Below are 12,193 nucleotides of genomic sequence, written 5' to 3'. Positions count from 1 at the left end.
TATGTCCCAGACAGTATATGTAGGCAGGGGTATATGTCCCAGACAGTATATGTAGGCAGGGGTATATGTCCCAGTATATGTAGGCAGGGGTATATGTCCCAGTATATGTAGGCAGGGGTATATGTCCCGGTATATGTAGCCAGGGGGATATGTCCCCAGAAAAAGTGGCCATGTGTGCAGGAGGAGGGGAGCAGCGGAGAGAAGAGGGAGAGCTATGGGCACTCACCTTAGGGGGCTCTCCCTCCCTCTCTCGCTCTCCCCTCCGGAGTCCGGAATGAAGTGTGCAGCGGCTGGCAGCGGTGGGCGGAACTTACCTCCTCTCGTCGCACGCGCCGGATGGATTAGCCGCTACTCTGGCCTGATCCAGACCAGAGTGAGGCACCAGAACTTCCGGCGCAGGAGCGAGAGGAGGTAAGTTCCGCCCACCGCTGCCAGCCGCTGCACACTTCATTCCGGAGGGGACAGCGAGGGAGAGAGAGACCCCTAAGGTGAGGGAAGGGGGGGGAGACGTCCGCCCTTCCCCACTGTGCCCATAGCGCTCTCTCTCTTCTCTGCGTGTTCCCCTCCTGCTGGCTGCACGGGCACGCGGCCAGGGGGGGGCAGCGGGCGGCCAGGCTCGGGCAGATGCCCGGTTTTGCCATATATGCGGACGCCCATGGTTATGAGGCCTTCACTCCAGGCCTGAGGAAAGGAGCCCGCCCTCAGGATAAGGTTGAATAGTCTTGCGAGTGCCTCATGTATTTCCTGGGGGCTGTATTTGATCATCTCTGGCAGGATGCCATCGGTACCGCTAGCCTTCTTACATTTTATCAGCTTTGTTCTTTCTCTTATTTCCTGCACCGTGATTGGTGTATCCAGAGGGTTTTGAAAGTCCTTGATTGTCTCCTCCATGTCCTTCAGTTTTGCGGCTATTTGTTTCTGCTCCAGGGTTTGGGCATTTTCTGGGATGTCTTTGTAGAGGTTCCTGAAGTAGTGGAGCCAGATGTGGCCATTTTGGATATGAAGAGGGCTTTTTTTAGGCTTTGCACCGATATGGTTCCAGGTCTCCCAGAATGAGTTGTCTTGGAGGGAGTCCTCCAGCTGTTGGAGTTTGTGGGAGATGTGGCTCTGTTTTTTCTGCCTGAGGGTGTCTTTGTATTGTCTCTGTAGGTGGTCATGGGTTTCCCTTAGGTCTCGGTTGTTGGGGTCTCTGTGTTTTTGGTTAGAGGCTGCCCTTAGCGAATTACGTAGAGCCTTGCATTCACTGTCAAACCATTTTTGGGACTGTTTATTTGTGGATCTCTTGAAGTTGGTCTGCTTGAGGCCTGCTTGTACTGCCATGGTATGTAGGATGTTACTGAAGTCCTTCACTGCATGGCTGACACCTTGTTGGTTTGGTTCATATGGGTTGTTATAAAAGTTTGTCAGCAGTTCTTGGATTTTGGCAGTTTTGGTCATGTTGGTGTATTCGGTGGCAGACTGTTTGGGCCATTTGAGGGGTGGTGGCAGCTTGTAGAGACCGGTCTGATGAGGCTGCTGTATGGTTGGTTTATCGGTGGATTTCAGGTACAGCAGGATTTGGCTGTGGTCTGACAGGTGTGTTTCAGGGGTGACTATGAGGGCATTGATGTTTATGGGATCTGTGTCTGTGACAGCATAATCTACCACACTGCTGCCTACGTGTGAGTTCATAGTGAATCTCCCAAGAGAGTCACCCCTGGTTCGCCCATTCATTATGTATAGGCCAAGGCTCCGACACAGGTTCAACAGGGCTTTCCCGCTTTTGTTTACTGTCTTGTCATAGCTGTTTCTTGCTGTCTGCATTGGTTCCTGGTAGTAGCTCTCTCCTCCAAGTATGTATGCGTTTCCCTCAGAGGTCAGATAGTCCTTCTCTGTGCCTGTTCTCGCATTGAGGTCTCCATAGATGAGTACTCTGCCCTGAGACTGGAAGTGGCTGGCTTCTCTTTGTAGGACCTCATAAATATCAGGTTTGTAGTAAGGGGACTCTGTTGGGGGGATATATGCTGCACACAGGTACATGTCAGACTGAGAGGTGAGGATGGAGCTGTTTATTTTGATCCAGATGTGGCTGTCTCCTCGTTTGATAGCTTTAATGTGCTCTGTAAGCTCCTCCTTGTACCAGATTAGTATGCCTCCTGAACGACGACCCTGTTTAACGTTCTTGTTTTTCTGTGAAGATACAGAGAATTCCCTGTATCCCATGGGTGCAAGAGATTCATCCTCTGCCCGGGTCCATGTCTCCAGGAGGATTTGAATATCAATGTTTTCAAGTCTCTTTTTAAAGTCTGGATCATTTGTTTTGCATCCAAAAGCTGAGGCATTCAGCCCTTGAATGTTCCAGCTACTGATAATGAGTGATGTCATTTTAGGTCTGTATACCTTGTAATGAGCAGGGATTGTCATAGGACTCAATATTTTCGGGGTGTCGCATCAGTATACTATATAAAGTGCTACACAAAGTCCTGATTTCCGCCGTGTTTCTGTCCTCCCTTGTTCCGTGTTGCCATTGTGGGTCAGGCGGTTTCCTCCGCATTTGTTGTGTTTGTGGCGGCTCTCTTTGGTAACGCTTTATTGGAGTTTGCCATCTGTGTGTTGGATTAGGTCTATCTTGGGGTCTCTGAGGTCTATCAAGTACCATGTCCTTAAACTCCTTTGCAAGGAGGCTGACTCCTTGTTTGCTAAGGTGCTTGTTGTTGTACAGGTGGTGAGCTGAGATTGTAGGGTGCTGTGCCAGTTGTATGCCTGGTGAGGATCTGAGACTGGAGGTCAGCTTTGCATTGATTTGTTGGATTGTCTGGTGAGAGATATCTTTTCTTGGGAGCAGGGAAGAGAGGATAATCTTTGTATTGGGGAATTTCAGCTGTGCCCTTTTTGCAATTTGTGACAGTTTGTCTGTGATGGTTTCTTGGTCTATGGTGTTTTGTTTAATGTCATTGGTCCCGGTGTGCAGGATGAGATGTTTTGGGTCAGTGAAATGAGGCTCATTAATGACCCCTGCTACTTGTTCAATAGTTGAGCAGGTGATTTTAATGACATTCTTCCCTGGAAAGAGTCTCTTTATGTCCAGGTATGTCCCATTAGAGTCTATAATCAGCACAATGTCAGGACTGCGAGGTCTATAGGAGCCATTTGCTTGGTGTTTAGGCTTAAGCTCTGGAGTGTTGGGTGGGGCAGTCTTGGCAGCATTTGGGGAGGGGTCTTGCTGGCAGTGGCTGGGCTCTGAGGTGTTGGGTGGGCATGTGTTGGTAGCATTTGGGGAGGGGTCTGGCTGGCTGTGGTGGTCTTTGGTGTTTACTGTATCTTGTGTGTGGTGTACAGTGCAGTCCTCAATCAGCGCACAACTTGTGGGAACCTTTGTACATTTTGTTGTCACCTCTTCTTTTGGCTGATTTAATATCTGTATTTTCCGGATCTCCTCCTTAAGCTGTGAATTCTCCTCCTGCAGTTGTTGAAGAGATGCTTTGATTTCACACAGAGCTTCAGTGTGCTCAGATTTCAGCCTGGCTAGTTCTTCTCTCAGTTGGTCATTTGCATTTTTCACACCTTGGCTTCTTTGATATTGTTCTCTGAAGAGGGTGAAGTCCATCTCTAGATTAGACAAACAATCTCTGAGGGTCTCCAGGGAGGGGTGTGATTGAGAGTCTCTGGGGGGCAGTTTTTCTCCCTGTTTTGTAGTTTGAGCCTCACATTTTTGTGTAGCAGGGTTATTTATGGTTTTATAGTTTTCTGCTTTCTCTCTGATATGGGGAAATAGCTTCTCAAATTCCTCCAGTCTGCATTTAGCACCTTGGATCAAGATGGTTCCACTGTTATAAACACTGATGGTTAATGCTGTCTGCTGGGGGGAGTCATCATCCTGAGTTCTTATTTGCCTGCCTGTGTCCCCATCCTGGTTGATGTCCACAATTGTAATATCTTTGTAGTGTTCACATATTGCCTTGTGCCATGCGAGGATATGTTCTGTATATAATATTAAATTAGTTATGCTCCCTAGTTTGTTATAATCTGCACATAGAGTTTCTGTATTGTCTTTCAGTATTGCCTTCTTAATTGGCTTCCTTTGATCTTTGTTTGTTCCTTGTGGATATGTTATCCTTAGGATTCCTGACCTCCTGCTGGCTCTGCCTTCTGTCTCTGAGGCTTCAGTCTTGTCTATGCTGCTTTGCCTTTGCATTATCACAGTACTTTTCTTATTTTATATCTTTGTCTTTCTATTATAATGTATTGACAAGTTTATGCAGTTTATGCAGCTGTATGGCAGAAAGCCCTTACCTTGGAGAGGGCTTGTGTTCTGTTCCTCTGGATTTCTGTTTTTTCTCTGAGGGCAGGGCAGGGGTCTCTTCAGCAGTCTGCTTGTTGTTACTCCATAAGCTTGTTTCTTTTATTTTGTCTGGATGTCCTTGTTTAAAATTGTTTAGTCCATGTCTTTAGTTTTTCATTCTGTCTGTATGTCTGTTCCTTGCTTTTGTGATGTCCTTCAATTTGCTCATTACAAGGTATAAGTTGTATAGAATCAGGAGCTCATCTTCAGTGCTGCTTACTCTCTCTCTCTCGGTGTAGTCGGGTGAGAGGAGATTACTTGGCGCTGGTGTACTTGGTGACGGCCTTGGTGCCCTCAGACACAGCGTGCTTAGCCAGCTCTCCCGGCAGCAGCAGGCGGACAGCGGTCTGGATCTCTCGGGAGGTGATGGTGTGGCGCTTGTTGTAATGAGCCAGGCGGGAAGCTTCCCCGGCGATGCGCTCGAAGATGTCATTGACGAAGGAGTTCATGATGCTCATGGCCTTGGAGGAGATGCCGGTGTCGGGGTGCACCTGCTTCAGCACCTTGTACACGTAGATGGCGTAGCTCTCCTTCCTGGTCTTCCTGCGCTTCTTGCCGTCCTTCTTCTGCACCTTACTCACCGCTTTCTTAGAGCCCTTCTTGGGCGCCGGGGCGGACTTGGCTATTTTTAATATCTCAGGATATTGGGTTCGGATATCCGAGTCTACTCGGATACCAAAAAGTTTGGATTCGGATATCCGATTCGGATCCGAATATTTGGCTAGATGCAAGACACACTGGGAGCGGTATGGTATATGCCAATTATGACTGCATGTGAACTCCTTATCTGCATTCAGCCTATGTAGGTGAACTGCTGCATGAACTCTTTGCTTGCTTCATCTCATTTGCTGCACTCATGCTTTGCTGGCTAGCTGACTGCATATTTCCAGCTTGATACAACTTGAGATCATATCCCTGCTTGGCTTGTGGGGACTGACAAACTGATGTGGTGCTTGCTTTGCCTATGGTCCTGCTATGTGCTGTGCTCCATCTGATTATTATAGATTTTTGAAGATGCAGTTTGTTTAGGTGAATTGAGGCCATCTTTGTGCTCCATCTGATTATTATGGATTTTTGAAGATGCAGTTTTTGAGGTGAAGTGAGGCCATCTTTGACCCTCTGTTGGAGGAATCTCACTGCAGCTGCTAATGTTTTGGGCCCTGGATCACACTAGGTGATCGATGTAAGGTGTGCATGGTGATTGTATGGGTGATGCAAGTATGGTGGACGGCCGTTCCATATAGGGTCTATTTTTAATGTTTATTTTTCTCATTTACGGATTAAGTGAATAAAGCTTTTGATACTTTTATAAATTAATGTTTGATGATTTATCATTGTACACGCCTTGCTTTATATATTTTCTACTAAACTATACGTGATATCTGGGTATCCGGATCCGAATTCAATTCAGATTTTGAAAAGGGGTATCTGAGGCCCAGACGGTTACTCCCCTCTCTTTTATAAGAAATTCGGTCCCTTAGTAGCTCCTCTCCTATCCCAAATGTTCAATGAATACAACAAAAACAAACCCCCAGGCCAAGATACCCTTCAAGCTAACATAGCTATGCTACCAAAAACAGATATAGAGCCCATAGACATAGTCAATTTCCACCCCATCTCACTGCTCAATGTGGACATTAAACTCTTAAGCAAGATTTTAGCTACCCGGATTAACCAGTTTCTCCCCCAATTGATCCACAAGGATCAAGTGGGCTTCGTCCCAGGGCGCCAAGCCCCAGACGCAGTCTACAGAGCAATCCAAGTATTCGAGAGCCTGCACTATAGGAAAATCCCAGGTGTCTGTGTAAGCTTGGACATTTACAAGGCGTTCGATACGCTCTCATGGGAATATCTGTATTTTGTACTACAGCACTGGGGGTTTGGGTCCTCCTTTATAGCTTGGCTACAAGCGCTCTATTCCTCCCCAACAGCAAAAATTAATTATGCGGGTTATCTATCCCCCAGCTTTGCAATTGAGAGAGGCACCCGCCAGGGGTGTCCTCTCTCACCAATCTTATTCATTATAGCTATGGAACCTCTAGCCTGTATCATCAGAGACGCAGACAGAGTCCAAGGTTTCCAAATAGCAGGAACTCAACATAAGCTTAATCTGTTTGCGGATGATATGCTAGTGTTTCTGTCAAATCCACAATCCTCTATCCCAGCCTTGATGGAAATAGTGGATGAGTTTGCACAGGTGTCTGGCCTTACTATTAACCCAAATAAGTCCTCCCTTATGAATATAACCTTAGCCCAGCTTGAATGGATGGAATTGACCAACAAAGTCCCCTTCCAGACAGTCAATAACCAGATCTCCTATCTAGGAATCAAATTAACTTCGAGATATAGTTCTCTCTTTCAGGCAAATTACTATGCACTATCCAAACAAATCACCCAATATATCTCCAATTGGTCTGAGATGCATTTGTCCTGGCTTGGTCGTGTGCATTCTGTCAAAATGACGTTACTGCCCAAAATTTTATACCATTTCAGACTGCTCCCGGTCTGGGTTCCCCCACATTTTCTTAGATTGTTTCAGCTCAAAATCAACAAATTTATTTGGGGTAACTCCAGACCGAGAGTAGCTAAAGCCTCCTTATACCTACCTAAATATTCAGGGGGCCTAGGCTTTCCAGATTACCAAGCCTCACAAATCGCTCCAATGGTTGGATTGTACAGAGGTCCAGAGATGCCGCAGTGGTCATATTTTGACATAGCCTTGGCGGCCCCTCTATCGGTGCAGTCCCCAATTTGGCTCCCACCCAAATCTCGGCCCCCCTTGCTAAGTTGTATTTTTACACATTGTTTAAGGGTTTGGGACTCTTCTAAATATACCCGGAAATTGATATCCCCATTTCTTCCATTATTGCCTATCACTGACAATCCCCTCTTCCCTCCAGCATACGACGATCCAGCAGCATTTCGCTGGTGGACTACGAAAAACCTACTAATAGTCTACCATTTGATAAAAGACTCAAAGGTCGTCAGCTGGGACTTTTTAAGGGAAAAATTCCAGATCCCAGGGTCAGAATACTTCCGGTTCCTACAGCTGAGGCACTGGATCAACTCACTCTTAAAAAACACCTCAAATGCAGATGTGTCTTTATCATTGTTTGAAAATGTTTGTTTACATGACACCAAGGGGAATGGGCTAATAAGCAAGCTATATCTAAATTCAATAAGTCCAGCCCCCACCTTTGTACACGGGTATTTTAAGGCTTGGGAGCTCGACCTGAAGAACTCTAGACCTATAGAAGAATGGTCACACGCATGGAATAGCCTTTTTCACCTCTCTATAAACCTAGGCCTAATAGAAGCCTCCCTTAAAGTAATGATGAGGTGGTACTGGGTGCCTTCTAGATTGGCACACGTTGGAGGGGATGGGATGTGTTTCAGGGGTTGCCAGTCCAGGGGAGACATGCTGCACACCTTTTGGTCCTGTTCGATGCTGTCTCGCTTCTGGTCCAAAGTCTACCGCCTTATACAAGCGGTGTTCCACACCCAATTACGTAGAGACCCGTGGTCAGCATTGCTGCATTTCCGCACAGGCTCCTTAAATAAAAACCAGGAGGCTCTCCTCCAATTTATCTTTGTAGCAGCAAAACAAACTATCGCCAGAGCCTGGAAAAAGCAACTTGTCCCTTTTCAGGAAGTAAAAAACAGAATCACCTGCATTATGACCCAAGAACAATTAGCGGGGACTCTCCTGGACAGGCAACCCAGAGTGGACGCAATATGGGGCCCATGGAGGGCATACCTGTCTATAACTGGAAACAACTGAACAGTAAAAAATTTTAAACCGAGCAGACCTGCTTTATAAGTCTCTGCACAGGAGGGGCTCACCTCCTCTTTCCCTCCCCTTTCCCTCCATTTTCTCTCTTCTTTTTCCTCCCTTTAGTTTTCTCCCCCTCTTTCTCCCCCCCAATGCAGGGGGGTTCTCTCTCTTTCTAACCAACCCCCACAGCCCAGTAGGTAAGTGGGGGTCATAGATTTCTGCTAGACAAGGCACTCAGAGGCAAGGAGCGGAGCTCGCTCTGGAGCCCTGATTTCCTTGCGCTACTATGAAAGGGACCCTAGGTCCCACAAAATGTGATAACCTCTCATGCCTTTCTTATCTAAGGTGATGTTGTGACAGACAAATCTCTTGTTTTCTGTGAGTCATGAGAAGTTGCCCAAATGAATACCTTGCCTAGCACTGTACATCATATACTGTTTTTTCTTTTGCTAAAACTCAATAAAAAGTTTGAAATTGAAAAGGGGTATCTGAGCATCACTGATCGGGGGTCACAAGCATACCATTCACTGCACCTGTGTGACCTCATGCTGATTTATATAGCAGTCATATACTGCATAGCTTTCACTGCATCTGTGTGACCGCACATTGTTATACCAGCAGTCACTGCAACCTTTTCACTGCACCTGTGTGACTGCACATTGTTGTACCAGCAGTCACTGCAACCTTTTCACTGCACCTGATTGCACATTGTTATACCAGCAGTCACTGCAACCTTTTCACTGCACCTGACTGCACATTGTTATACCAGCAGTCACTGCAACCTTTTCACTGCACCTGTGTGACTGCACATTGTTATACTAGCAGTCACTGCAATCTTTTCACTGCACCTGACTGCACATTGTTATACAAGCAGTCACTGCAACCTTTTCACCGCACCTGTGTGACTGCACATTGTTATACCAGCAGTCACTGCAACCTTTTCACCGCACCTGTGTGACTGCACATTGTTATACCAGCAGTCACTGCAACCTTTTCACCGCACCTGTGTGACTGCACATTGTTATACCAGCAGTCACTGCAACCTTTTCACTGCACCTGATTACACAGTGTTATACCAGCAGTCACTGCAACCTTTTCACTGCACCTGTGTGACTGCACCTTGTTATACCAGCAGTCACTGCATACCTTTCACTGCACCTGTGTGACTGCACATTGTATTGTTACCATACCAGCTGGTGGACTCTGAGGCCTTCCGAAAAATTTGTGGCAAATCGGACACTGCAGTGGAAGATACCAAGCAGCAATAATTTTTCTAAAAAGGCGATGCCCAAACTGTACTGTGATGTTAAAAGGCAAGTGAGGTCATCTCTGGCACACAGCGTTGGGTCAAGGGTCCATCTGACCACAGATGCCTGGTCTGCAAAGCACGGTCAGGGCAGGTACATTACTTATACAGCACATTGGGTCCTTCCTTGGATGTGTGGTGATAGCCATTTCTCAGGCTCTCACTCCGGACCGGAATCGAACCCTGATTCCATGGCCGTTACCCGTTGTCACCATCGTACTGAGAAAGTAATATGGAAAGTTTATCAGACTGTTGAATGAATGGCAGACTTGCCCTCCATAACAAATTCACGTTGAAGGTACTGAACAGGCAGCAAAAAAAGTAATTTAAAAAAATAGATGTAAGCTTTAACAACGGTAGAGAAAGAACCATCGAAAGTTGATAAGGCAGTCAGACATTACCTGACATTACTCAGGGAGGGCCATCTCGCCATGGTGCGCATCAGTCCAGCACGGCCATCACTACACAAACAGCTTTTTGCGGTGTGTTACACAGTGAGTTTGGTCTGTCAGTGTGAAGCAGTACACTACTTACCCTACCTGATCCATGTATACACACGCAAGATGTTTTCAAGCACTTTAGGCCTCCAATTTAGGAATGCAATGTGATTTCTGCCTTTTAGGGATTATAACCCTGCTGTACGTCAAATACATCATTTTCCTGGGGACTTTTGGCATGTATCCCACTCTGCCATGCCCTCCTCCAGGTGTTAGACTCCTTGAAACATCTTTTCCATCCTTTTTGTGGCCAGAAACAGTGTTTGTAGTTTTTCAGGTTTGCCTGCCTATTGAAGTCTATGGCGGTTCGCAAAGTCCGCCGATTCGCAAACCTTTTGCAGCAGTTCGCGAACGCAGTTCGTGAACCGAAAATCGGAGGTTCGCGAATCTCTACCAGCAGCACATTCTGTCACCCTTTACTGCTAAGTACACACAGTGACTCGTGTATAAGCCAAGGGGGTGACTTTTCAGCTCATTTGTCGTCTTATATGTGAGTATGTACGGCAACTTTTTTTATTTGGGCTACCTCGGGTTTGCTTTAACCATGTTTGATCTCCACTGCATCTTTATTGTACACAAACATTTAGGGCTTGATGCATTATAAGCCAGTAATGTTGCCGTGTGCAGTCATTGCATGGGAATTTCACTGTTACCAATACCAGCAGAATACAGTGCATTGGGCAATCAGTGCAACCCATGGTACATAAGTAATGCGATCATTGCTACAGTAAAGTACATTATGCTACTTGCATAAAGCGTGTTACCTTAGCAATACTCGCATTACCAAGTTAACGTGGGTTGCGCTGATTGTGCAACGTGGGTTACTCTGCTGGTGTTAGCACCAGTAAGATGGCTATGAGAATACTAACAGCTTTTAGCAAGTAAAGCCCTAATTCATGCATAGATACCAGGTTATACCAGGTTATTCAGAGAACATCATTATTATTATGCATTTTCCTGACACTGATGTGTCTGTGCCACAAAGCCAAGGTCAGAACAGGAAGAAACAATCTCACCTTTGTTCTTCCTAAACCTCTGAATTAGGTACCCACTCTCCTCTCTTATCCTCTCTTCCATGGATTTCTTACCCAGACCAAAATTACGTAACGTGGATAATGTGAAGCACCTGTGCTCCTTCCATGATTGTCCATAGCGTGCAGATATCAGACCTGTAATAACATGAATTGCTAAGGATAGTGCATTGTAACTTAATAACAGTGTAAAGCAATGACAAATCCATCATTATCTGATTAGTATTGAGTATTCTGTTCTGTGCCATTTATAGCTTGTAGTGAAAGTCAATAGCCACCTCCTTGTAGTATGAGAGTTTCATAAAACAAACATACAGACTGGTGACAGCGCTCATGGATGCATCTGATTGCAAGCCTACAGAGGCAATGCAGAGCCCCTCTGGAACTAAATACACACCCTGAATGCAAAGCAGATGCAAATTGTGTACTAATTCTAATCTAAAGCTTTTTGAAGTGATTTTGAAACAGTAAATGCAGCTGGCCACTAGTATACTCACATTCAATTCATACAGCAGGAGAAATTGCAGCGCTTTCAAAACTCATACCTGAATGATTTTTTTGCATAGATGTGCAGAGCTCCAATAACTACTGGACTAAAGCACACACCAACACTCATTGCAGGCACAACGGGGGGGGGGGGGGGGGGGGGGGGGTTAGGGGGGGGGGATATAGCTTCAGTGTGGGGTGAACCTATACCTGAATGATTTATCTGCCATAATGTGCAGAGCTCCAATAACTACTGGACTAAAATACACACCTGGATTTCACTACAGGCGGAAGGGGGGTATTAGCTTCAGTGATAATATGTGCACAAATTATATCCTGATAGACTTCCCCACGGCGATGACGTACCCCCTTGGGTCACCAGTCTGTATGTTTGGTTTATGAAATGTGTATACCATCAGTGTTGATCGGATACCTCATTATCCTATTCGAGTTTGGTCGAATTCAAACAAACAAACAAACACAGAACATTTATATCACGCTTTTCTCCTGGCGGACTCAAAGCGCCAGAGCTGCAGCCACTAGGACGTGGCAGTGTTAGGGAGACTTGCCCAAGGTCTCCTACTGAATAGGTGCTGGCTTACTGAACAGGCAGAGCCGAGATTCGAACCCTGGTCTCCCATGTCAGAGGCAGAGCCCTTAACCATTACACTATCCAGCCGCTATGTATGTTTGTAAACTATCCGAATTCACTCAAAGTTCGATATTCGAGTTAATTGAATATCCGATTCGAACTCGGATATCCGACGTCACTATCCG

General features: G+C 46.0%; 1 protein-coding gene across 1 annotated transcript in view; it reads right to left on the bottom strand.

Moving 5' to 3' along the window:
- Positions 1-12,193, bottom strand: part of LOC137538238 (cytochrome P450 2J6-like) — a 199,861-nt gene that overhangs the window by 104,834 nt on the left and 82,834 nt on the right. Inside the window, exon 3 of the mRNA XM_068260286.1 lies at positions 10,916-11,068. Coding sequence (XP_068116387.1) covers positions 10,916-11,068 — 153 coding nt within the window. The remainder of the gene's footprint in view (positions 1-10,915; positions 11,069-12,193) is intronic.

This window comes from Hyperolius riggenbachi, chromosome 11, assembly GCF_040937935.1.
Source record: "Hyperolius riggenbachi isolate aHypRig1 chromosome 11, aHypRig1.pri, whole genome shotgun sequence".
Classification (NCBI taxonomy): domain Eukaryota; kingdom Metazoa; phylum Chordata; class Amphibia; order Anura; family Hyperoliidae; genus Hyperolius; species Hyperolius riggenbachi.
The sequence above is the reverse complement of the archived record's forward strand: the minus strand, read 5'-3'. Positions and strand labels throughout refer to the sequence as shown.